The sequence below is a fragment of the Thalassophryne amazonica genome, chromosome 17 (assembly GCF_902500255.1).
Source record: "Thalassophryne amazonica chromosome 17, fThaAma1.1, whole genome shotgun sequence".
Lineage (NCBI taxonomy): Eukaryota > Metazoa > Chordata > Actinopteri > Batrachoidiformes > Batrachoididae > Thalassophryne > Thalassophryne amazonica.
This window is the reverse complement of record NC_047119.1, coordinates 1,749,539-1,776,933: the sequence shown is the minus strand read 5'-3', so window position 1 is coordinate 1,776,933 and position 27,395 is coordinate 1,749,539. Positions and strand designations below refer to the sequence as shown.

At 41.1% G+C, this 27,395-nt stretch overlaps 1 protein-coding gene across 2 annotated transcripts in view; it reads right to left on the bottom strand.

Annotated features, from left to right (window-relative positions):
* LOC117528887 (metal transporter CNNM3) overlaps positions 1-22,272 on the bottom strand; it is a 63,985-nt gene extending 41,713 nt beyond the window's left edge. The window contains exons 1-4 of one of the 2 annotated variants that reach the window (XM_034191503.1): positions 21,428-22,272; positions 12,110-12,444; positions 11,854-12,030; positions 7,509-7,666 (exon numbers count right to left, since the gene is read on the bottom strand). In XM_034191503.1, the coding sequence (XP_034047394.1) occupies positions 7,509-7,666; positions 11,854-12,030; positions 12,110-12,444; positions 21,428-22,141 (1,384 nt within the window). In that variant the 5' untranslated portion in view covers positions 22,142-22,272. The remainder of the gene's footprint in view (positions 1-7,508; positions 7,667-11,853; positions 12,031-12,109; positions 12,445-21,427) is intronic. The other variant, XM_034191502.1, reaches the window with a different exon arrangement.
* Positions 22,273-27,395: the final 5,123 nt, after the last annotated feature.

Here is a 27,395-nt window from a genome sequence, read left to right as displayed (position 1 = left end):
TTTTTCATCTGCGAACAGCTTTTTTTTCTTTTTCTTCTGCGAACAGTTTTTTTTTCTTTTTTCTTCTACGAACAGTTTTTTTTCCCCCTCTGCGGACAGTTTTTTTTTTTTCCTCTGCAGACAGTTTTTTTTTTCCCCTCTGCGGACAGCTTTTTTTTTTCTTTTTCCCTCTGCGAACAGCTTTTTTTTTTTCTTTTTCCCTCTGCGAACAGCTTTTTTTTTTCTTTTTCCCTCTGCGAACAGCTTTTTTTTTCTTTTTCCCTCTGCGAACAGCTTTTTTTTTTTCGTTTTTTCCTCTGCGAACAGTTTTTTTTTCCCTCTGCGGACAGTTTTTTTTCTTTTTCCCTCTGCGAACAGCTTTTTTTTTCTTTTTCCCTCTACGGACAGTTTTTTTTCTTTTTTCCTCTGCAAACAGTTTTTTTTTTCTTTTTTCTTCTGCGAACAGTTTTTTCCCCCTCTGCGGACAATTTTTTTTTCTTTTTTCCTCTGCGAACAGTTTTTTTCCCCTCTGCGAACAGTTTTTTTTTTTCTTTTTTCCTCTGCGAACAGTTTTTTTTTTCTTTTTTCCTCTGCGAACAGTTTTTTTCCCCCCTCTGCGAACAGCTTTTTTTTTTTTTTTTCCCCTCTGCGAACAGCTTTTTTTTTCTTTTTCCCCTCTGCGAACAGCTTTTTTTTTCTTTTTCCCTCTGCGAACAGCTTTTTTTCTTTTTTTCATCTGCGAACAGCTTTTTTTTCTTTTTCTTCTGCGAACAGTTTTTTTTTCTTTTTTCTTCTACGAACAGTTTTTTTCCCCCTCTGCGGACAGTTTTTTTTTTTTTTCCTCTGCAGACAGTTTTTTTTTTCCCCTCTGCGGACAGCTTTTTTTTTTTTCTTTTTCCCTCTGCGAACAGCTTTTTTTTTTCTTTTTCCCTCTGCGAACAGCTTTTTTTTTTCTTTTTCCCTCTGCAAACAGTTTTTTTTTTTTTCCTCCTCTGCAAACAGTTTTTTTCCCCCTCTGCAGACAGTATTCTTCCCCCTCTGCTGACAGTTTTTTTTTTTTATTTTTTCCTCTGCGAACAGTTTTTTTTTCTTTTTCTCCTCTGCGGACAGTTTTTTTTTTTTTTTTTCCTCTGTGAACAGTTTTTTTTTTTCCTTTTTTCCTCTGCGGACAGTTTTTTTTTTTCCTTTTTTTCCTCTGCGGACAGTTTTTGTTTTCTTTTTTCCTCTGCGAACAGTTTTTTTTTCTTTTTTCTCTGCGAACAGTTTTTTCCCCCTCTGCGGACAGTTTTTTCCCCTCTGCGGACAGCTTTTTTTTTTCTTTTTTTCCCTCTGCGAACAGCTTTTTTTTTTCTTTTTCCCTCTGCGAACAGCTTTTTTTTTTCTTTTTCCCTCTGCGAACAGCTTTTTTTTTCTTTTTCCCTCTGCGAACAGCTTTTTTTTTTTCTTTTTCCCTCTGCGAACAGCTTTTTTTTTCTTTTTCCCTCTGCGAACAGCTTTTTTTTTTCTTTTTTCTTCTGCGAACAGTTTTTTCCCCCTCTGCGGACAATTTTTTTTTTCTTTTTTCCTCTGCGAACAGTTTTTTTCCCCTCTGCGGACAGTTTTTTTCTTTTTTCCTCTGCGAACAGTTTTTTTTTCTTTTTTCCTCTGCGAACAGTTTTTTTCCCCCCTCTGCGAACAGCTTTTTTTTTTCTTTTTCCCCTCTGCGAACAGTTTTTTCCCCCCCTCTGCGAACAGCTTTTTTTTTTCTTTTTCCCCTCTGCGAACAGCTTTTTTTTTCTTTTTCCCTCTGCGAACAGCTTTTTTTTTCTTTTTCCCTCTGCGAACAGCTTTTTTTCTTTTTTTCATCTGCGAACAGCTTTTTTTTCTTTTTCTTCTGCGAACAGTTTTTTTTTCTTTTTTCTTCTACGAACAGTTTTTTTCCCCCTCTGCGGACAGTTTTTTTTTTTTTCCTCTGCAGACAGTTTTTTTTTTCCCCTCTGCGGACAGCTTTTTTTTTTCTTTTTCCCTCTGCGAACAGCTTTTTTTTTTCTTTTTCCCTCTGCGAACAGCTTTTTTTTTCTTTTTCCCCTCTGCGAACAGCTTTTTTTTTTTTCTTTTTCCCTCTGCGAACAGCTTTTTTTTTTTTCTTTTTCCCTCTGCGAACAGCTTTTTTTTTCTTTTTCCCTCTGCGAACAGCTTTTTTTCTTTTTTTCATCTGCGAACAGTTTTTTTTTTCTTTTTTCTTCTGCGAACAGTTTTTTTTTTCTTTTTTCTTCTACGAACAGTTTTTTTCCCCCTCTGCGGACAGTTTTTTTTTTTTTTTCCTCTGCAGACAGTTTTTTTTTCCCCTCTGCAGACAGCTTTTTTTTTTTTCGTTTTTTCCTCTGCGAACAGTTTTTTTTTCCCTCTGCGGACAGTTTTTTTTCTTTTTCCCTCTGCGAACAGCTTTTTTTTTTTTTTTTTCCCTCTACGGACAGTTTTTTTTCTTTTTTCCTCTGCAAACAGTTTTTTTTTTCTTTTTTCTTCTGCGAACAGTTTTTTCCCCCTCTGCGGACAATTTTTTTTTTCTTTTTTCCTCTGCGAACAGTTTTTTTCCCCTCTGCGGACAGTTTTTTTCTTTTTTCCTCTGCGAACAGTTTTTTTTTTCTTTTTTCCTCTGCGAACAGTTTTTTTCCCCCCTCTGCGGACAGTTTTTTTTTCTTTTTTCCTCTGCAAACAGTTTTTTTTTTCTTTTTTCTTCTGCGAACAGTTTTTTCCCCCCTCTGCGGACAATTTTTTTTTTCTTTTTTCCTCTGCGAACAGTTTTTTTCCCCTCTGCGGGACAGTTTTTTTCTTTTTTCCTCTGCGAACAGTTTTTTTTTTCTTTTTTCCTCTGCGAACAGTTTTTTTCCCCCTCTGCGGACAGTTTTTTTTTCTTTTTTCCTCTGCGAACAGCTTTTTTTTTCTTTTTCCCTCTGCGAACAGCTTTTTTTTTTCTTTTTCCCTCTGCGAACAGCTTTTTTTTTTTCTTTTTCCCTCTGCGGACAGTTTTTTTCTTTTTCCCTCTGCGAACAGCTTTTTTTTTCTTTTTCCCTCTACGGACAGTTTTTTTTCTTTTTTCCTCTGCAAACAGTTTTTTTTTTTCTTTTTTCTTCTGCGAACAGTTTTTTCCCCCTCTGCGGACAATTTTTTTTTTCTTTTTTCCTCTGCGAACAGTTTTTTTTCCCCTCTGCGGACAGTTTTTTTCTTTTTTCCTCTGCGAACAGTTTTTTTTTTCTTTTTTTCCTCTGCGAACAGTTTTTTTCCACCTCTGCGGACAGTTTTTTTTTTCTTTTTTCCTCTGCGAACAGTTTTTTCCCCCTGTGCGGACAGTTTTTTTTTTTTTCTTTTTCCCTCTGCGAACAGTTTTTTCCCCTGTGCGGACAGTTTTTTTTTTCTTTTTTCCTCTGCGAAGTTTTTTTTTTTTCCTCTGCGAACAGTTTTTTTTTTCTTTTTTCTTCTGCGAAGAGTTTTTTTTCTTTTTTCTTCTGCAAACAGTTTTTTTTCCCCCCTCTGCGGACAGTTTTTTTTTTCTTTTTTCCTCTGCGAACTTTTTTTCCCCTCTGCGAACAGTTTTTTTTTTTTTTTCCCTCTGCGAACAGTTTTTTTTTTTTTTTCCTCCTCTGCAAACAGTTTTTTTTCCCCCTCCGCAGACAGTATTCTTCCCCCTCTGCTGACAGTTTTTTTTTTTTTTTTTTCCTCTGCGAACAGTTTTTTTTTCTTTTTCCCCTCTGCGGACAGTTTTTTTTTCTTTTTTCCTCTGTGAACAGTTTTTTCCTTTTTTCCTCTGCGGACAGTTTTTTTTTTCCTTTTTTCCTCTGCGGACAGTTTTTTTTTTCTTTTTTCCTCTGCGGACAGTTTTTTTTTTCTTTTTTCCTCTGCGGACAGTTTTTTTTTTTCTTTTTTCCTCTGCGAACAGTTTTTTTTTTCTTTTTTCCTCTGCGAACAGTTTTTTCCCCCTCTGCGGACAGTTTTTTCCCCTCTGCGGACAGCTTTTTTTTTTCTTTTTCCCTCTGCGAACAGCTTTTTTTTTTTCTTTTTCCCTCTGCGAACAGCTTTTTTTTTTTTTTTTCCTTTTCCCTCTGCGAACAGCTTTTTTTTTTTTTTTTCCCTCTGCGAACAGCTTTTTTTTTTTTTTTTTTCTTTTTCCCTCTGCGAACAGCTTTTTTTTTCTTTTTCCCTCTGCGAACAGCTTTTTTTTCTTTTTCCTCTGCGAACAGTTTTTTTTTTTTTTCTTTTTCCCTCTGCGAACAGCCTTTTTTTTTTCTTTTTCCCTTTGCGAACAGCTTTTTTTTTTCTTTTCCCTCTGCGAACAGCTTTTTTTTTTCTTTTTTCCCTCTGCAAAACAGTTTTTTTTTTTCTTTTTTTTCATCTGCGAACAGTTTTTTTTTTTCTTTTTTCTTCTACGAACAGTTTTTTCCCCCTCTGGGACAGTTTTTTTTCCCCCTCTGCGGACAGCTTTTTTTTTCCCTTTTTTCCTCTGCGAACAGTTTTTTTTTCCCTCTGCGGACAGTTTTTTTTTCTTTTTCCCTCTGCGAACAGCTTTTTTTTTCTTTTTCCCTCTACGGACAGTTTTTTTTCTTTTTTCCTCTGCAAACAGTTTTTTTTTTTCTTTTTTCTTCTGCGAACAGTTTTTTCCCCCTCTGCGGACAATTTTTTTTTTCTTTTTTCCTCTGCGAACAGTTTTTTTTTCCCCTCTGCGGACAGTTTTTTTTCTTTTTTCCCCCTGTGCGGACAGTTTTTTTTTTTTCTTTTTTCCTCTGCGAACAGTTTTTTCCCCCTCTGCGGACAGTTTTTTTTTCTTTTTTCCTCTGCGAACAGTTTTTTCCCCCTGTGCGGACAGTTTTTTTTTTTCTTTTTTCCTCTGCGAACAGTTTTTTCCCCCTGTGCGGACAGTTTTTTTTTTCTTTTTTCCTCTGCGAACAGTTTTTTTTCCCCTCTGCGGACAGTTTTTTTTCTTTTTTCCTCTGAACAGTTTTTTTCCCCTCTGCGGACAGTTTTTTTCTTTTTTCCTCTGCGAACAGTTTTTTTTTTTCTTTTTCCTCTGCGGACAGTTTTTTTTTCTTTTTTCTTCTGCGAACAGTTTTTTTTTCCCTCTGCGGACAGTTTTTTTTCTTTTTTCCTCTGCAGACAGTTTTTTTTTTCCCCTCTGTGGACAGCTTTTTTTTTCCTTTTTTCCTCTGCGAACAGTTTTTTTTTTTTCCTCTGCGAACAGTTTTTTTTTTCTTTTTTCTTCTGCGAAGAGTTTTTTTTCTTTCTTCTGCGAAGAGTTTTTTTCCCCCTCTGCGGACAGTTTTTTTTTCTTTTTTCCTCTGCGAACAGTTTTTTTCCCCTCTGCGAACAGTTTTTTTTTTTTCCTCCTCTGCAGACAGTTTTCTTCCCCCTCTGCTGACAGTTTTTTTTTTTATTTTTTCCTCTGCGAACAGTTTTTTTTTTCTTTTTCCCCTCTGCGGACAGTTTTTTTTTCTTTTTTCCTCTGCGAACAGTTTTTTTTTTTTCCTTTTTTCCTCTGCGGACAGTTGTTTTTCCCCCTCTGCAGACAGTTTTTGTTTTCTTTTTTCCTCTGCGAACAGCTTTTTTTTTCTTTTTTCCTCTGCGAACAGTTTTTTTTTTTTCTTTTTTCCTCTGCGAACAGTTTTTTCCCCTCTGCGGACAGTTTTTTTTTCTTTTTTCTTCTGCGAACAGTTTTTTCCCCTCTGCGGACAGCTTTTTTTTTTCTTTTTTCCCTCTGCGAACAGCTTTTTTTTTTTTCTTTTCCCTCTGCGAACAGCTTTTTTTTTTCTTTTTCCCTCTGCGAACAGCTTTTTTTTTCTTTTTCCCTCTGCGAACAGCTTTTTTTTCTTTTTTTCATCTGCGAACAGTTTTTTTTTTTCTTTTTTCTTCTGCGAACAGTTTTTTTTTTCTTTTTTCTTCTACGAACAGTTTTTTTTCCCCCTCTGCGGACAGTTTTTTTTTTTTTCTTCTGCGGACAGTTTTTTTTTTTCCCCTCTGCGGACAGCTTTTTTTTTTCCTTTTTTCCTCTGCGAACAGTTTTTTTTTTCTTTTTTCTTCTGCGAACAGTTTTTTTTTCCCTCTGCGGACAGTTTTTTTTCTTTTTCCCTCTGCGAACAGCTTTTTTTTTCTTTTTCCCTCTACGGACAGTTTTTTTTCTTTTTTCCCTCTGCAAACAGTTTTTTTTTCTTTTTTCTTCTGCGAACAGTTTTTTCCCCCTCTGCGGACAATTTTTTTTTTCTTTTTTCCTCTGCGAACAGTTTTTTTTCCCCTCTGCGGACAGTTTTTTCTTTTTTCCTCTGCGAACAGTTTTTTTTTTTCTTTTTTCCTCTGCGAACAGTTTTTTTCCCCCCTCTGCGGACAGTTTTTTTTTCTTTTTTCCTCTGCGAACAGTTTTTTCCCCCCTGTGCGGACAGTTTTTTTTTTTCTTTTTTCCTCTGCGAACAGTTTTTTCCCCCCTGTGCGGACAGTTTTTTTTTTCTTTTTTCCTCTGCGAACAGTTTTTTTTCCCCTCTGCGGACAGTTTTTTTTCCCCTCTGTGGACAGTTTTTTTTCTTTTTTCCTCTGAACAGTTTTTTTTCCCCTCTGCGGACAGTTTTTTTCTTTTTTCCTCTGCGAACAGTTTTTTTCCCCTCTGCGGACAGTTCTTGGGCTGCACTCGCGCGCGCTATGATGTCATTTGTTTACGCACAGCGGGCGGGTATAGCCAGATAGCGTTGATGTAAATCTACGCTACCAGCCTAGCAACGCCTCGGTAAAGTGATAATAATGCCTGTTACCATTGCAGCAGCAAGTCAGGTATCAATACCTGCTAATTAGTGCTAATGACCCTAATACAGAAATTAAACAACACTAATTTTTCTCCTCAATGGAAATACTGGAGGACAGACTTCTTTCATGGTCCATTAGTGCAATTACTCACACAGCAAGCCACATTACCTCAAATATTGTGTTCAAGACCCCCTGTAAGTTGTCATGAATGGGAACACAAGCTATAGATACTGAAACAATTTTCTTTAGCAGGCTGTAAGCATGTTATTTTATCTGCACATTTTAGGCATTATAGCTTGGACATCTATGGTGACTGAATCAATCCTGGAGTTAGCCTCAAGTGCCCGTTCAATGAAGTGGCACTTCTGTGTTGGGTTCATTTTTCAGCATCGGGGGTTGTGCGGCTTGATTTAGTCATTGCCTACAAGAGATCTGCAACAAAATAACTATTCAATTTATACCATTTCATTTGTCCAGTTATTTTGAGACTGATGGGAAAGCCTCCAGCCCCACCCTTCACCCATAATTGGAAAAAGAATAAATGAATGAATTAGTCTGAGTCCTTAAAACTGAGGGTCTGTGTATAAATGGCTGCAGGTCCTACACCTACCAAACCCTCCGCTCTTCTAAAGACTTTGGTCAGATTAATATAAAGTTGATGTTGACAGAACATTCCTGTCACTAAAACCCAAAATCTTGGAACTTGGACCCAACATGAAATAAATGCACATGCACTCCAGTGCACGAGGGAGATGTGCACTTGACCTCACCCTTCTTAAACTCCTCCAGCATGGCATCCAGTTTGGTGTCATTGAAGACAAAGTGAAGCGGGTGGTTGTAGAACTTTGTGATAGTCGTCATGGGGGTGCAGTCGTCCGTGTCCACCAGAGCCAAGTCTTTCACATAAAGGATTTCCACAATGTTAGACCTGGAAAATCAGACAAGTATTAATACCACACATGGAAACATAGGCCACCAGAGGGCAACTGTTTGTTGAAAATGTGTGTGCCAGCGTGTACATTTCTCGGAGCGGCAATTCCTCAACTTAAGAATGCCGGGGAATGATTAGAAATAAAATGTTTTGGAAGCTAAAGCTGTGATGTTAGCACTTTTGTTACATTTTAACAAGTTTACTGACGGCCCCTTCAAAGTAAATACTTTTAAAGGAAACCAGCTGAGAACCTTTGAAGAAATACCAATTCAAGTAACTTCTAACATTCTTTGTGTGTTCTGAGGTGGCCAGCACTCATTTCTAATGGGTTTGTAGGACCAGTCAGAGGTTTTGATGATCTCCTTTTGAAAACCATGTATGACTTCAGACAACTTCATTGATCCCTAAAAAGGGCAATTCAAAAATAAATGCCTGCCATAAATAACTTTTAGTTTTGGGGGGGGGGCTACAGGTCTTTGCTGGTTGATTCTGTTGTGGTCACTTGTATGTAAGTGTTGAGGTGGACGGGAAGAGCACTGTAGGGAGACTGAAGGAGGCGTGGCTCTGGCTAGGATTAGGGTAAGGTCTCTCCTGAGTGGTCTGTGCTGACTGGGATTGGCCATAGGTGTGTCCTTTCTGTCTCTGTCTGTTTCTGGGTTTCCTCCCATCCATGGCTTGATTGTTCCTGCTCAGGCGCCCAGCATGGGCATAAAGGTGTTTACCATCCTGACTAAGGACCCCTTTGGTGTGTCAACCTGGAGGTTGTATTGCTGCGGCACCTCCTGTTGGTGTGCGATAGACCTCCTTGTCCAGCATCCTAGGCCTATGGGGTGCCTGTATTGTTTCTAGGTGCACTCAGGGTCTGAGGTGCATACTTGTGGGACCATTAGACCTGTTACTGAGTCCTGGGGTCCAGGGCTCACTTCAAATCACCTCTCCTGTGGCCTCAGGCCTTCCTGGAATTTAGGAGCTCCTCTGGAACTATGGAGCATCACACCACGGTCTTGTAGTTTGGGGTGTAGTACTGGCTGAACTGCGTACCTACTGTATGGCTAAAGGGGCAGCCCTCTTTTACTGGCAGCTTGCCGAGGGTGTGTCTGATCAAGACGACAGGCTCCAGCCCCATGATCCTTAACTGGAGGAAGCAGGTTCAGGAAGTCCATACATTTTCTATACCTGCTTACTGCAGTTAAGAGTCACGGGGGGCTGGAGCCTATCCCAGCAGTCACAGAGCGTGAGGCGGGTTCACCCTGGACAGGACACCAGTCTGTCGCAGGGCCACATACAGACAGACAAACACATTCACACCTACAGACAATTTAAAGTTTCCAGTCCACCTCATCTGCATGTCTGTGGATGTGGGAGGAAGCTGGAGCACCCAAAGGAAACCCACACAAACACGGGGAAAACACGCAAACTCCACACAGAAAGGCCACAGGTGGGAATCAATACCATGACCTTCTTGCTCTGAGGCAACAGTGCAAACCACTAAGCCACCGTGCTGCCAGATTGGATGTTTTTCCTTTGGGAATATAAAAATTAACCAATAAAATTGAAAATTTGCAACACACACGGAGGCCCCAACAGAGTAAGTGACCCACTCACTGCTCACACACCTGCCAGCCGCCTCTGGAAGAAAGAACCAACGCATCCGAGCTCGCTCCAGCAGACTGGCAGACAGATGTACACACCATCAGGGGGCCGACACCCCCCCACCACACACACACAAACACACACACATTCACACAAAACCTACAAATAACTTGGACTTGCTACTGCAATCCGTCTGTACTCGTCTCTTCAGGTAATGTCACTTTTACACTTCATACAGACTTCTGGAAAAGAAAACCTGAAAGTTCAGCTATAGTTTGCCAGAAGGCACATGGGAGATGCAAACCAAGATGTGATGAATTTTATTGTGTGAAAATCCTTTGTTGCTCCACTCCACTATGAAGCTATATATCGATTAACAAATGTCAAAAATTTATTTCAGAAATATTAAGGCCCGGTCATACCGCATACAACGATTCCTGAACGAAGGGAAAAAAGTAAAAAAGTCACAAATCGTCAAGAAAAGGTGGACGAATGAGCTTTTGACTTTTCCCATCACCAAATAGTCTGTGAATCAAGAGCGCAAAAGGAACAAAAGAGGAACAAAATGAAACGGAAGCTAACGCTGATCTCCACACTTTAAACGAAACACGCCTGTAGCCACAGCTGGAGCAGCGCGCGTCTGCATCCAGCTCTGTGTCCCAGGACTCAGAGCTGGGACACAAGGATGAAAACAGAAAGTTGATGGGAATAAAGTTTTTGGAGAAATTAGGGATATTAGGTAACAGTGAACAATGGACACTGGTGTTACCATGAATCAGTCGCTGGTAACCAGTCAAGCTCTGAACAAACAAATTGTAAAATATGACAGTGACTAAATGTGCCAAATAATAAATATGATTACCGTATTTCCTTGATTAAACACATGACCTTAAATACAGATCTGCCTCATTTAGCCGGAAAAAATAAATGCCTGCCATAAATAAGCGCCAATCTTGTTTCAAAGCCACTTATGTTATGTGACTTATGTTCGCCTCCAGATGTCTCCACCTGGCCGATTGTCCATGTGAGCAGTTGTGGGTCCAAATGGCAACTTCTTGCTCCAGCGTATGTACTGATGAACAATATACCGGTAATTTGACTCCTGAGGGAGCAACGCCTTCTCTTCATGATGTTAGAAAAAGGAAGTAGAGTTCCTACACCATCGAGACAAAGCAGCAAGCTGTTGGAAAACAAAAAAACAAAAACAAAACAAAAAAAACAGCAAGGTAGGTACAATTTACAATAACTTTTTTCTGTGTGTGCGGTGGAGTGTTAAAATCCTAAGATGAACTGACACGCCACTGTGTCAGCTGCAGAGGAACGACGGTAAGTGACGGTAACCCGCCTGATCACTAAGGGCCCTTGGTACTTAAGGTCCTTATTCCCTAAGTTGCTCCCGGTGTGTAGTGTGCACCTTGCATGGCAACACCCTGACATCGGTGTGTGAGTGAGTCTGTGTGAATGTGAGGCATCATTGTAAAGCACTTTGAGCTTCTGATGCAGATGGAAAAGCGCTATATAAATGTAGTCCATTTACCACTCATTTCCATTTAGATGGCGCACTGGTAAATGGTGTAGTTTTCATTTAGCACTGCACTGATTTCTTGCATCCCGTTAGCTAGACGCTACATGACAGATGTAAAGCAGTTGCCTTTGGTTTGCCACACCCACGGATATGTGTGAAACTTGTAAATTACAGTGCAAGCAGCATTTTGTGAATAAGAGCCTGCCTCCTTGAGGCACCAGGTATGAGCACAGTTTGAAAAAAAATAAACACCCAGGCTATTAATCAAGGAAATATGCTATTCACAAAACTCTCATTTTAATTTCCTGCACTTTCAGTTAAAATCATTATACAAACTTTGCATAATTTATTACCACCCTTGAAAAATGTCAGCTACCTATTTTATAAACACAACCCAGTCTAGAGCCCGTGGATCCCCACGGACAACATGCTAGTACTTTGTCAAAACTTTCTACAGGAAAGAGTCACTTGTCAATGGTGAGCTTGTCAACATTCGTGCAGGCGTCTCAGGTTTGTGCAGACTGTGCGGTGGCTCATGATAAAGGCACAAATTATTAAAGCTAAAATCATTTTAGGACCAACACTATAGGCATATTGTTTTATTAATTCTTGTCTTAGGCAGTCAGTTTGCTTTCTACTTTACCCTCAGAGCCCTAATAACACTCTCCTGCCTCCTGATGAAGTTTTCATCATGTTTCTATTATTGGATCATACCATGACAAAAACATGTGTCACATTCAGAAAGCTGAGATTGTTCTGAACATTTTGATATGCAATATATGGGCATTGTACTTAAATTACCTTAAAAGGGGGGTTTCATGGTATGGTAGAATCAGGTGTGGTAAAACCCAGAAAGCACACTTTGGGCTCTAAGGGTTAAACAGAGCACTGACTCGTACCTTTAACATCAAAAGTGCAGGCCGCGCTCTCCTGACAACAGCAGAGTACCTTTAACATCAAAAGTGCAGGCCGCGCTCTCCTGACAACAGCAGAGTTTACACTTGGCCTGTCTGAGAGAAGACTTAATATTCAAAAGGCAACAGGTTTGCCTTTTTGCACATCCTACCTCTCCTCCTCATAAATGGGAACCCTCGTGTATCCGCTCTGCATGATCTCTGACATGGTGGAGAAGTCCAGCACGGCGGAGCTGGGCAGCATGAAGCAGTCCTTCAGCGGGGTCAGAATGTCCTCCACAGTTTTAATGCGCAGGGTCCCACGGCTGAACTCCTCCTTAACAAACTCGCTGCAGAGACACAACGCAGTGTAGACGACACACGCACAAACACACTGCAAGGCAACAACTGAACAAGTGATCTTTGTACCTGTAGGGGTCATTGACGTTGGTTCGGATCACCTCCATGGCCCGCTCCCTTATTCCACATGTGCTGATGTCCCTCCTCAGAGCCAGGTCCAGGATCAGTCCCAGAGGGCAGGACAGGGGGCAGGTCACCACCATACAAACCTGGGCCAGCCAGGTGAGAGTAGGCGCCAGCTGGAACCCGTAACCGGAACACACGATGTGAGGCAGCAGCTCGGCCACGAAGAAGATGAGGAAGCCGCTGAGGAAGACCGCGGGGAGGATGGAGCCCAGCGCTCGGTAAAACAGCATGCCCAGGACAGAGTGTCCCACAGCGCACAGGAACAGCAAAGAACACGTCTGGGACACAAACATTAATCCACAGGAGGAATTATGACATTCACATGGAAATATGTTTGCATCTCCCTCAGGACTCGAAAAAAAAAACGCCTGGCTACAAAACTAATTATGCAAACATGATGGTTTGAACCTATAAATAAAATACAGTTCTGAAAAAGTACTCATTTTTAACTGCACGCTTTCATTCATTTTATTTTCCATTTTATTGTTTCATGTTCTGTATTGTATTGACCCAGCTATCTTAGCTAATTATAGGCTAATCTCCAACCTTCCTTTTCTCTCAAAAATTCTTGAAAAGGTAGTTGTAAAACAGCTAACTGATCATCTGCAGAGGAATGGTCTATTTGAAGAGTTTCAGTCAGGTTTTAGAATTCATCATAGTACAGAAACAGCATTAGTGAAGGTTACAAATGATCTTCTTATGGCCTCAGACAGTGGACTCATCTCTGTGCTTGTTCTGTTAGACCTCAGTGCTGCTTCTGATACTGTTGACCATAAAATTTTATTACAGAGATTAGAGCATGCCATAGGTATTAAAGGCACTGCGCTGCGGTGGTTTGAATCATATTTGTCTAATAGATTACAATTTGTTCATGTAAATGGGGAATCTTCTTCACAGACTAAAGTTAATTATGGAGTTCCACAAGGTTCTGTGCTAGGACCAATTTTATTCACTTTATACATGCTTCCCTTGGGCAGTATTATTAGACGGTATTGCTTACATTTTCATTGTTACGCAGATGATACCCAGCTTTATCTATCCATGAAGCCAGAGGACACACACCAATTAGCTAAACTGCAGGATTGTCTTACAGACATAAAGACATGGATGACCTCTAATTTCCTGCTTTTAAACTCAGATAAAACTGAAGTTATTGTACTTGGCCCCACAAATATTAGAAACATGGTGTCTAACCAGATCCTTACTCTGGATGGCATTACCCTGACCTCTAGTAATACTGTGAGAAATCTTGGAGTCATTTTTGATCAGGATATGTCATTCAATGCGCATATTAAACAAATATGTAGGACTGCTTTTTTGCATTTACGCAATATCTCTAAAATCAGAAAGGTCTTGTCTCAGAGTGATGCTGAAAAACTAATTCATGCATTTATTTCCTCTAGGCTGGACTATTGTAATTCATTATTATCAGGTTGTCCTAAAAGTTCCCTAAAAAGCCTTCAGTTAATTCAAAATGCTGCAGCTAGAGTACTGACGGGGACTAGAAGGAGAGAGCATATCTCACCCATATTGGCCTCTCTTCATTGGCTTCCTGTTAATTCTAGAATAGAATTTAAAATTCTTCTTCTTACTTATAAGGTTTTGAATAATCAGGTCCCATCTTATCTTAGGGACCTCGTAGTACCATATCACCCCAATAGAGCGCTTCGCTCTCAGACTGCAGGCTTACTTGTAGTTCCTAGGGTTTGTAAGAGTAGAATGGGAGGCAGAGCCTTCAGCTTTCAGGCTCCTCTCCTGTGGAACCAGCTCCCAATTCAGATCAGGGAGACAGACACCCTCTCTACTTTTAAGATTAGGCTTAAAACTTTCCTTTTTGCTAAAGCTTATAGTTAGGGCTGGATCAGGTGACCCTGAACCATCCCTTAGTTATGCTGCTATAGACGTAGACTGCTGGGGGGTTCCCATGATGCACTGTTTCTTTCTCTTTTTGCTCTGTATGCACCACTCTGCATTTAATCATTAGTGATCAATCTCTGCTCCCCTCCACAGCGTGTCTTTTTCCTGGTTTTCTCCCTCAGCCCCAACCAGTCCCAGCAGAAGACTGCCCCTCCCTGAGCCTGGTTCTGCTGGAGGTTTCTTCCTGTTAAAAGGGAGTTTTTCCTTCCCACTGTAGCCAAGTGCTTGCTCACAGGGGGTCGTTTTGACCGTTGGGGTTTTACATAATTATTGTATGGCCTTGCCTTACAATATAAAGCGCCTTGGGGCAACTGTTTGTTGTGATTTGGCGCTATATAAAAAAATTGATTGATTGATATTGACCTGGAATAGTTAATGCCAGGAATAAACACATCCCGACACCGTGGGTGGAGGGATGTGCCTGTAAAGCTGGTTTGCCAAGATACCAAGTCTGTCAGAAAAGTATCTGACCTTTTTATTTTTTTTCAAAAACCATATGGATTTGAATCATGTGTGATTGCATCAGCCAAGCTTGAACCTTCGTGCACATGCGTGAGTTTTTTCACGCCTGTCGGTTGCGTCATTCGCCTGTGAGCAGGCTTTGTGTGAGCACTGGTCCACCCCTCTCGTTGAATTTTTATTGTGAGGAAAATGTCTGAACGATTTGGAGCTTTGCTGCATCAATTTTTTTCCAGAAACTGTGAGATCCGGGACGTTGTGTGACGACTACAGAAATGGCAGAAGACGTGGACATCAGCACTTTTTCGGCACATTCCACTGTTACAGGAGTTTTTGTCATGAAAAGAGGTGTGGAGGAATTTGCGCGTCGGGACGGAGCCGCTAATGGCGCTGGACAAAAGCAACGCCGTGATGAAGCCTCACAGGACATGTTGTGGCATGTCCAGCTCATCCACAATTTCTCGGATAGTCACATGACTGAAAAGCCACCGAAAGTCCTGTGAGACCAACACGGAGGTGCTTTTGTCCAGCGCCATTAGCGGCTCCATGGCGAATTCCTCCCTTCCTCTTTTCATGACAAAAACTCCTGTAACAGTGGAATGTGCCGAAAAAGTGCTGATGTCCACATCTTCTGCCATTTCTGTAGTCGTCAGACGACGTCCCGGATCAACACAGCGTTCAGTTTGGAAATGATCTGGTCGTTTGAGTCTGTCGATCGCCACTCAGAGCGCGGCGCGCCCTCCGCCATTGTATGCCGTCTTTAAACCGGTTGTAACACTCCTTAATCTGTGTGATCCCCATAAAATCGTCCCTGAAAGCCATCTGAATTTTCCGAATGGTGTCCACCTAACTGTCTCTCACAGTTTCTGGAAAAATTGATGCAGCAAAGCTCCAAATCATTCAGACATTTATTCGCAATAAAAATCCGATGAGGGGGGAGGACCACTGCTCACCCAAAGCCTGCTCACAGGCGAATGACGCAACCGACAGGCGTGAAAAAACTCACGCATGCGCACGAAGGTTCAAGCTTGGCTGATGCAATCACACGTGATTCAAATCCATATGGTTTTTGAAAAAAATAATAAGGTCAGATAGTTTTCTAACAGACCTCGTACACTAAGTTTTGACCTAACCAAGCCTTTAATCCAAGCGCATAAAAGCAGTGATTCATGATAGATTTAATTGTTCACTTGTCTTGAAAACGATGTCACCTTTTAGAAGTCAATGGCCAAAAATTATTTTCAAATGCTGAAAGTATGAAACAACTGCTTTAGAAAATGAGTCACTGTTGTTGAAGTGGTGACAACATCCAATTCATCAATTACATCAATGATTATACGATTCTCTGTTTCAAAATGTCCAAAACTCTAAATAATTCCTTCAAAAAAGATTCATAGTTTTCAACTGCTTCAGAAAATGCGTCAATGCACTGAAGTGGTCAAAATACTACATTCATAAATAATTTGGTGTTTCCAACTGCTCCAAACACTAAATGAAAAAATGCTTCAGCAAAAGATTCAAAGCTTGAAATAATGATTAATGTCACTTTGAGCAGATGGAATCAGTTAATCAGTGAAATCACCTGGTGGAGTCAGTGGCTGCAAAGAAAACCTGCACCCTCTTGGCCCTTTCTGGAACAAGTTGCCCACCCCTGGTCTAGAGTATGCAGTTCAAGGAGATGAGTGAGGGAAGCTGCCAAGACAACAAGTTAACTCTAAAGGAGTTACAGGCTCCTCTGAATGTGACTGGAGAAACTGTGCATAGTGCACACCGCTCAAATTTAATTTTTTTCTACACAAGAAAACGGATCATATCTAGGCTTGTGTCTCCCATGTGCCTTCTGGCAATCTGTAGCTTTAATATGACATCCATTTCAATAAATTAATCATTTAATAAAAGTAATTTAAGAATAATTTAATAAAATAGAGTCCTTAGAGGTGAAACAGGTGTGGTTTAGATAAAGATTATTACAAAAAAAAAAAAAAAAATTGTTTCCAGTCCCATAAGAAACATAAAAATAGGTTGTGTGGGGTTTTTGTTGTTGCTGTTGTTTTTTGTCTGGTTTTTGGTGAAAGTGTCATCCGCACTGATTCTCAGGCTTCATTTAGTTTGATTTGTGTTTAAACATTTTGAGATGAGTCCAGTGCATATTAATACAGTTAGCAGTAACAGTTCTTAAACTTGTAGTCAAATTCAAATCGTGGTGGCTTCTCTCACTCGTCTCCTTCCAGCATGGTCACACAATTTTTAAGAAGTGCCTGCCAAGTTAGTTCATGTAATGAGACAGCCAACGTACGTTAATATTAGCTGTGCAGCTAACATTAGCCTATGTTGGTGGTTCCAAACAAAAATAATAGTAATGTGTGTGTTAAGGTGAAGCAGGATAACAATTTACATACACTGTTAATTCGCCCTATTGACGTATCCCATAATCCCTTGCGTGCCAGAGAGTCGCTGCAGTCAAACAACATATAGAGAATCAACACGATGACAGTTGTAAATGAATATTATACTACAAAAATGTATTTTTTTATGCTTTTTGTCACGTTAATAAGAGACTGCTGCATGATATCCTGAAAACTTGCTAAAACAATTATAACGAATAATCTGTGTCTGTTATGTTTAATCTGCATGGAATTTAATAAATGCAAACCAAATTTCAGACATATATATATTAGTCTGGAACAAAGAGGACAAACAGTGTTGTAAAGAACAATAATCAGGACGTTAAAAAGCAAACTTCACTTTCCCCCAAAACGACATGATCAGGAAGCGATTGTAGCTCACAGCAGCTCCCTTTGAAAATAACAGAGAGACAGACTGTGATTCTCACATGTTTACATAAAATAAACACAATAACAACGTCTATAAACCCAGAGAATATATTTTCACGAGAGTTTTAGGCACAATATAAAAATAGTTTTATGTTGTGATGTTAATGCTGTTGTCTGTGTGCAGCGGTTAAAGTGCAGCGTGATCAGAGCGTCTCAATGCAGTTCTCAATGTTACTGAGATCTCGCAGCACGGCGACCTGTCCGAGGTTTTGTGGGATTTGAAACATTAATAGGGCGAATATCAATAGAAATATTAAGAAATATTTCATTTTCTTTTTCAGCTGCTCCCATTTGTGCTTTTTGGCAGCTCAAACGTCTCCACTTCCATTGGTTACGGACATCTGGTGGATCTCGACCACCAGTGAAAGGGCGGGTGTGAAATCAAACCTGTGTCATCAACTGTGTGTACGCACGCACGTGTGCCCCCCCACCGTATGCAAGTCCCAGCTTCTAATAACGTATGTAACGCCACGTAGTACGTGTTATCAGGGTCCCTGATCCTCTCAACATTTCCACTTGCACATCTTATTATTTTATCCCACTTCTCATTTGTAAAATAAGCTGCTGCAGTGTTTTGGTATTTGATGATGTGGCAGCTTTTCTAAAAAGTTAAATCGAAGTTGTGATGGGTTTTGAAGGTTTTTTTGCAACGAAATTGCAGGACCAGTTAAAAACTGCAAAAATAGGCACAATTATTATTATCACCAACATTGTATAGTGCTTTAAAAATGAAAGGGAAGCTGTTCCAGTGAGACATTTTATTGAAAACTATTTGCTTCACATCTGTAACATCATCATGATTACTGTACTCTAAGGCTGCAGCTATCGATTATTTTTGTAATCGAGTATTCTATCAATTATTCCTGCAATTAATTGAGTAATCGGATAAAAAGTACTTTTGCATTTTTAAACATCAGTAGTCCCGGACTCTCCCTAAACAGTGGCACAATGTCTCTGTGCCAAAGTCTTGACATTTTGCTGAAATGGCGATAGGATGTAGCTTTCTGTTCTGTTTTTGGTTTCTTTTCCCCAACTTGTAAAATGTAACCATTTTGAGTTTTTCTCTTTTTTAAGGTTGGTGGACTGGATCCCTACGTGATTTTTTTTTTTTTTTTTATCCCTGTTGCATTTCAGCAGGAGGTTGAACATGCAGCCTCACAGTTACTGTTTTGTTTTTTTTAAGTTACTGTGTTTGTGAAGTGTTGTGTGTTGCCCAGAAAAAGTGAAATATTTAATGCGAGTCTGAACAGCAGCCGGCTTCGCCTGTGGGAACCCGGCCGTCGGGTCAATAGTCACTCAGCACGTGGAGCAGAACGTGTGCAAATTGGACCCTGCTTATGATGTAATACAGCAGCAGCCATCAAAGTTAGAAATACTCCAAACACTTGATAAAAAGGGCTGCTTAAGCAAATTAATCTATACAGGCTACACGTACAGTGTACGTTTCTCCACGATCCTGCCCTACCATGTATTTGGATCATATCATCACAGGATCTGTCAGATAGGGGAACCCCCCTGACAAACAATTTTCTGGCTACGCCCCTGGAAAGTGGAACTAATGTGGCACCACGCTGCCTGTTTTTACTTAGGTTCCATTTTCAAAACAGTAGGGTTCTGCTCTGAAAATAGAATCTAAGTAAAAACAGGCAGCGTGGTGCCACATTAGTTCCACTTTCCAGGAAATGACAGCGTGTTCTGTTAAAAGCAAACAACAGAGGGATTAGTAAGCTGCATCTCTACGCCTTTACCCCTAATTCACAAAGAATAACATAGCTGCCTGTTTTTATTATATTTTGCACAAGTTTGCTTGAATTTGTTCTAGAAAAGAAATACAACTTCTGTTTCCATGTATCTTGGTGAGATAAACAGTGACGTTGTGCTAGAGAATTGTAATCTCAATTCTTTACTCCTTATTTGCATAAACCATTTTTGGTTATTTATCTATTGGCTCATTTTTCTAGATACCTGTTCAACAAAAATGTTGTGTATTTATTCATGTGTGCTATGTTCATTCATTCAGAGTTGTATTCATTCCTTATGAACTTGTAAAGGACTTGTGTAAATATTCATCACAAACGTTGAATATAATAACGATATTATGTTGAAACCTGTATAATTGGCTCAGTACAGCACAGGTGCTACTTACATATTTGACACCAGGGGGCGTTGTTGGCCAGTGGCCAGGGGCAGGCTGCAGCTGTAGCAAGAAAGGAGAAATGGGCAGCTAATGCCAACTCTGTTGGCATTGCCCCCACCCCCGTACCAGAATCCTGCTTGCAACTTATGAGCTGCAGTTGCACATCTGGCTGTTCCTGTCGGTGCTGCAAACACAGACAGTCTGGCAGGTGATGCTGCACTTCATGAAGCTTGAACTGATGAATCGGAGATCAAGTGGAAATAAACACGTTTGTTAAAATGTGTCTATCAATACAAAAGTTGTTTAAGAAATGTGAATCCTATTTACATATAGTGTTGTTTATAAGACAGTTTAATGTTAGACTTATAAGAATATTGATATTTGTTTCTCACACACAGTGTTACATTCCTGTTTCTCATATTTTAAGCTTTGACAGACATATGACGTGCATATTTATCCTAGAAACATGTGGTTCATTACAAATGGTCAATCTAAAATAAGCATAAGTTTAGATTTATTTTAATACTTGTATAAAACTGACAGAAATTACTGCCTTGAAAAAGTTGGCATCACTAAATACTCAAGATCTTAAAATGAAAATATTTTAATCATTCAGTTGTGAAAATATGAATTTTATGTGACTTTCATGTAACTGGAGGCATAAATGTCAAAAAGGTTCATAGTGAATGAAGTCACCCCACTCTACTGTGACGTCACCCCGCTCTAGTGTGACGTCACCCCGCTCTACTGTGACGTCACCCCGCTCTACTGTGACGTCACCCCGCTCTACTGTGACGTCACCCCGCTCTACTGTGACGTCACCCCGCTCTAGTGTGACGTCACCCCGCTCTAGTGTGACGTCACCCCGCTCTTGTAACACAGTATTTAAATTCTACTATGTTCATGTAATAAATTATTTATACACACCAGTGTGCTAACACACTGTTCTTAAGTTTTGTTAGATGATGTTTTAAGGTTGAGGAATGTAAGTGTCAGGGAGCACTGCCCAGTCAGTCACATCACACCAGCAGGTCCCCAACTTTAAACTAGTCATTCTTAATTATTTTAAAAATAAGCATGGATAACTGCAGTGGGGTGACTTCCCCTGGGATGAGTTGGCAGTGGGGTGACTCCACTGAAAAAAGTGGGGTGACTTCACCTGGGGTGAGTTGGCAGTGGGGTGACGCCACTGAAAAAAGTGGGGTGACTTCACCTGGGGTGAGTTGGCAGTGGGGTGACGCCACTGAAAAAAGTGGGGTGACTTCACCTGGGGTGAGTTGGCAGTGGGGTGACGCCACAGAAAAAAGTGGGGTGACTTCACCTGGGGTGAGTTGGCAGTGGGGTGACGCCACTGAAAAAAGTGGGGTGACTTCACCTGGGGTGAGTTGGCAGTGGGGTGACACCACCTGGGGTGAGTTGGCAGTGGGGTGACACCACTGAAAAAAGTGGGGTGACTTCACCTGGGGTGAGTTGGCAGTGGGGTGACACCACCTGGGGTGAGTTGGCAGTGGGGTGACACCACTGAAAAAAGTGGGGTGAGTTCACCTGGGGTGACTTCACTCCCTACTGTTGAAAATACTAATCTTGATTATGTAAACTGGGTATAAAGGACGGTACAGCTTTAATCGAGTAATTCTGAATTTCTTCATTTTATTTCTGGAACACGTACAAGCAGCCTGATAAATAAAAGGTTTTATGCAGATTGGGGACGAATGAGATGCAACTTGCCAACTGCAATTTTTGAATTCAGCAGGTCAAAACACATGGGAATAGAAGTTTCAAACTATGTTATAGAGCCAACAAACAAAGTTGTGAAAAACTGGATAAATTAGGTGGCCACGTGTGCAGGTCAGAATCCGTTCGAGTCGATCGGTTATCTGCTTTTAACAGAATTATTCAGGCCCAGAAACTCACCAAGAAGTTCCCTCTCCTCCTGACGGGCTGCAGCCGCTTGGCGGCGCGCTTCTCCTCCTCGGAGCCGCAGCTGTGCAGGACGTAGAGCTCCACGGGGTCGAGCCACAAAAAGCTCAGGTGGACGGTCCTCAGCGCCGCGCACACGAGCAGCAGCAGCGCCAGCAGCAGGGCCAGAGCCCACGGAGGGACGGAGTCCGCGGGCCCGGCGCTGTCCGCGCTGATCCGCAGCCTGTCCGGGACCACAGAGGCCCACTTCCCGCCGCTCAGCACGCACAGGTGGTGGAGGCTCCGGAGGCTCTGCGCCGCCGCCCCTCCTGCTCCTCCGTCTCCAGGGGAGATGCTCCCCTCCAGCGCCCGGACCGTGATCAGGCCGCTGCTGTCCTCGTCTCGGCTGAACTCTCCGGTCACCTCGAAGGAGGCCTCCTTGCGGCGGGACTCCTGCGCGCACGGGTCGGCCCCGGCCTCTCCGGCGGCCGCCCCCGCGAACGCGACCCACGGCCAGCTTCCATTCAGTCCAGTCCCGAACAGACGGAGCTTGAACGTGGACCCTTGCGGCGCAGAGATGACCCGAGCCTTCATGCACACCAGACCCTCCGGGTCTTCCAGCCGCAGCCCCAGAAGCAGCGGGGCGGGCTGCCTGCAGGCGCCGAACCTGATCCCGCAGAACAACAATATCATCAACACCAGTCGTACAGCTGCCAAGCTGGCCACCATATTGGAATGGCTCAGCCTGGCTCTGCGCGAGTCATGTGACCCCACCCTGCTGAAAACCCCGCCCAATGGAGGAGCGCAGCCAGCCAATGGCAGCGCGCGGCGAAACTGGGCTCTGGAGCAGCCATTTTGGCGCACGGAAAGAAAGGGAGATGATGGAGCAGACAAGACATTTTGTGCCTTAATTTGGACTAGTTTCCTCTCCGTTACAGCAGCTGACCAATCGGAACCGCTGTGTTTTTCCGACCAGTGAAGACTGGGAAAACAAGAAGGATGCCACGCCCATCGTCGATAACCTTCTTAAAAACAAGCCATTCACCACTCTGGTTCTCTTGAAATAATAACTAAAAAAACCAAAAAGAGAACAAACAAACACGGGCTCCAGCCCCATCAACACCTCACGGGAATAAACGGGATTCAAAGATGGACGGATGTTAATATTTGACTATTCTGACTGAATATATACATATAAATATATGTAGACAGACACACACTGACACTAGCAACTAATTTATTATAACAATTTACTTTGAATAATCTGTGTAAACAATGTCAAAATAACTAATTATTTCTGTTATTAATCTGCAGTTTTATTGTTCTAATGATTGTCTGTAATCTGAGCCAATACCACATGAACCTTTATGACATCATGCAACTGTATGTGCTGCCCACTCATCAGCAGACATCAAAGCGATCATGTAGCTCGGTCCAGACTCTCTGCAGCATATCACATGTGATCGAGGGGTGCACAGAAATTCTGCAGGTGAGATAATAAAGTTAATGTATCTGTGGTCACCATATTTATAGACATTTTTTTGCACACCCTGAAACATATCACCCTTATTTACAGATAACACTGTGATCTGCAGTGAGAGGAGACAGTAGGTGGAACCCACCCTAAAGAAGTGGCGATATGTAAGAGACCTCTTGCAAGGGAGACCTGGACAATTATAAAGTCTCCAGTCCATCTAACCTGTATGTCTTTGGTTGTGGGAGGAAACCGGAAGCCCACGCAAACACAGAGAGAACACGCAAACTCCACACAGAAAGGCCACAGGTGGGAATCGAACCCATTACCTTCTCTCTGTGAGGCAACAGTGCTAACCACTAAACCACCGTGCCGCCCAAATTTAATAAAATTTAAGATGAATTAAATTCTTTGTTGTCCTAAAACCTTTGCACAATACTGCAAAATGACAGAAAACCAGAGGGAAAAAAAGTGTCCCTTTGAACCTGATGACATTATCAAAGCAAGTCTGATTTGCTCCATCTCTCTCTCTCTCTCTCTCTCTCGTTGCACTAAAACTTAAGAAAACACCAGCAAATAGAAAAACACTGCAAAAGCAAAATGCACTGCAAGTCAGGCCCAAAGTGTCTAATTACTTTTGATCCCTTTAAATGGGGAGGCCACACACACAAAATGAACTGCAGTGTATTGGTCTAATTTGGGTGGAAGCTGGACATTTTCAGTATCTGCTTTCAGCTACCTTCAATATCCATATACATATTTGGATTTAACTAATTGCTGAAAACACTTTATTATTGTCATTAAAAAAGCCACAGTGCTTTAAGTCATCAGTGTAACAAAGTAAAGTTTACAGTTCGGGCAGTCAAAGAGGACATACCTCCACCCTGATCCAATGGTCCTCGATTTAAATCTCTGTTCACATATTCCTTTGATCCCTTTTTGTCTTTGTGAGAGGGTTCTTCCTTTGATCTCTTCTGTAACATTCTGAATTGCTGATTACTGACCTCAAAAACTACCAATAACTGTGCTGTGAATAAGTAACACACAGTAGAAAACGGCCCATGTGACAAACACACACTGGAAATATTTAAGCCCCGTCACACGGCTGAGGCCTAAAACAACAGGCTGCTCCAGAGTCCCACAACCTGAAGGTGTGAACAACAAAAACTGCTGACCAGATCGGACCGGCACTCCAAAGAGAGCCAAACGAGTCTCCATGTTTTTGAGCAGCAGAAGAGCTGAGATAAGAGCAGCAAAGGAGCGTGAGGAAGTGAGGACACCCGTGGGAGGAAAAACGGGACGGTGGGAAAAGAGAGCAGGAGAAACCGGTGAAGGTCAGGAGACGCTTCAGCTGAGGCCTAGAAAACACTTTGGTGATCATTTGGTGCGGCACAAAAATGTGAAGCTGAAAAATGTGACGTGAAATCATTTTAAAATGACCAGGAAAATGTTTCCTGGTCCCCCCCCCCCCCCCCCCCCCCCCACAACAAAAACAGCTGATGACATCATCACCATAAGTGAAAAAGCACATTTTTAGCCCTCAAACGCATCTCCTCAGTACCACAATGATTCTATCTTGTTGCTAAAATACAAAAACGTTCATTTCACCATTGAAGAATCAGAAAAATGGGTGACCTTTTTTTCAGAAAAATGTTCAATTAGATCAAAACCTGATCTTTGCAATTAATGAGTTTCTCATTTCCATACAAGGCCACTGTGTCATTGACACACTGAAATATCGAAAACACAAGCAGATGAAATCTCACGTGTCATTTCGATGTCGTGATGATGTAACAGACTTGCAAGGAACTGAGACCGGGTGGTGAACCAATTTCGGGACAGTCAAATATAGATCATCCCCCCCACCTTCCTAAGCAATTAGACCCGTCTTTATTTTCCATTCTGGTTGTTTTGTATATTGATAGAGACCATTGTGACCCAAAATAGATTGAACCCCAGTTCTTACAGTTTTTACAGAAATTTTGCAACTCATTCACTGACCAACTCCATTAATTCTACCAGGAAACAATTTGACACCAAATTAAAAGACAAACACGGACAACATGCACAGAACTAGACACAAATAGACAGATGGAATAACAATACTCACAATTATTTTCTTATTTTCCAGCTTTTGAATTCACCCTTGAATTAATCTGGTTAGTGTGGAAACAAAACAACACATCTCAAAGCAGTATCACACTCCTAATAAATACATTTGAGGGCTGAGAATAAAAGGGCAATTCCATGAGAAATGGGACATGACCAGCAAAAATTATTTTCAGTTATAGATTCTGAAAAAGGATGCAACTTATTTATAAAACCCCCAACTTTACAATAAAAGTGTCATGCCCAGCCCTGGCTCAGGGGTTAGGGCTTCATTCAGTGCCTTATTTATGCCTCGATTCTTTGGTTTTACCTTTCATTAGTTTATACTTTATCATGTTAGTCTCAGTTTGGTTCTGTTTATTGCTTTGCTTTGTTTCCTGTTTAGTCACTGGTTTCATTCTTTACCTTATCATTTAGTTTGCAGTCTTTGGTTTTCTTTTATTCTGCAGTTGGTTGTTGATTTCTTTAGTTTAGTTCTGTTTATCACATTTCTTGAATTCTGCTTTAGTCACAGGTTTTGGTTATTATTCACCTTCAGTGAATAACCTTTGTTATTGCATTTTCTGTTTATCAGTTATCTTGTTTTATGATTATTCTGTTGTCACTGGGTTTGTTTATTCTCTGTTTATCATCTATTTTGTGTTGTATTCTGTGGTTACTGGTTTGGTTTCATGTCAGTTATTTTCTGCTCAGTTTGTAAACTGATTCCTCATGTCTTTATCGGTTATTGCATTTTATTTTTATACTTTAATCTGTATCAGTCCCTGTTCTAGTTTCAATTATAATCATAGATCTTGTTTCCCGCTGTTTGGATTAGTCACATTATTTCCTAGTTTTGTTCCCCTTTTGTTTTGCTCTCACATTATTGCTTGTCTGGAACACGTCACGTTATTCACTGTTAGTTTTTCTGTCACTTACTTCTCTTGCTTTACACCGTTTTGTTTTCCCGTCCCGCACTCTCTTGCCTTTCTACCCTCTTCTTTGTTTCACTAAACCACACCTCTTTCCAGAACCTTCCACACACCTGCCTCACATCACCTTGATTAGTTTCCTCCTTATTTAAGTCCTCACGACTCACTGCCAGATTGTTGATTTCATGTCAGTCTCCAGCCTTAGTTCTAAGTTCACCTTTTCCCTGTTGTTTGCCTGTTGGATTTTTGACCTTGCTTTGTCTTTATCTCTTTTCCACGTGAACTGACTGTCAAATGATTAGTTAAAGTGGTTGGTTGTCAGTTTTTGCCAGATTTTTACATTAGATTTTTGTTGTTTTGACAAATGTTCATATTACATATATCTCAAGAAAGGTTGGGCATGTAGGAGGAGTGGAAACACTTTCCTCAGATTTCCTAAAACCTTTTAAACCAAGAAATGCATGAAAGAGTGTAATTTGATGTAAAATCATCAATAATTGGATTATTTCATTAGCAAAATATTTCAGAAAACATGTCTTATCTGCAAGTCATGTTAATGAATCAGATGTAACGTCAGTCACATGGAACGTTTCACAGCCCTGAAGCCAGTGCTGCCAAGCGCCTGACCATTTGTTCTGTATTGCAGTCAGTGTATTAGCGAGCCGACTCCCCTGTATAACTAACGTTCACAGTCAGGATTTGTTGTTAGTTTTCAGAGAATTTTGAAATAAAGTTTGAGATTTTCATGTGTCTTTTTCTTTCAACATCGTCACACTCATATTTTTGTTATAAAAAAAAAAAAAACAGAAGCGTAACTGGGTATTTTTTCTTTGCCCACACGAGATCAGGTTGGAAAGGCTCAGACGCCTTACGAATGCACGTCTGTCACTGTGGAACTGCCCTGAATATTCAATGACAAGAGGACACAATTCTGTGGTCAAATCCCAAGTACTGTAAATGCTCTTTGAACTCATTGAACTGTGTGTCCTATATCGTCATACACAGCAGTCAATACACCGAGTGACAAACCGAACCAAAGCTCATCAAAAAGGACAAAAGTATTTGAGGTCAACTCTGTTATGTTTATTGCTTCTGCAATGCCTTCTTCATAAAACAATAGAAAATAAAACTTTGAATATCGCACCTGTTATCATAAATAACTGTCAACTGTTTCCAGCATCTCGTCATCACACCCATGATGTCTTGTGGAGTATTTACAGATTTCAGAGTTTTCACACCCATTCAGCCTGGAAACATTGAAAAAAAATTGACAAAGCTGAATGAGTCAGAAAGTTTTCTGACGCAATAACAATAATCAGGTAAGTGAACACAGTGTTTATGGGGAAATGAACCCAGTGAAATCTGGAAGCCTGTTTCACGGAACGACACTTTCAGGCGCGACGCTACGTACAAAAATAAAATAGAATAAATACAAAGTTCACAACAAATAAAAGATGATTTTCCATTTCCCAGCACACAAACTGGTAGT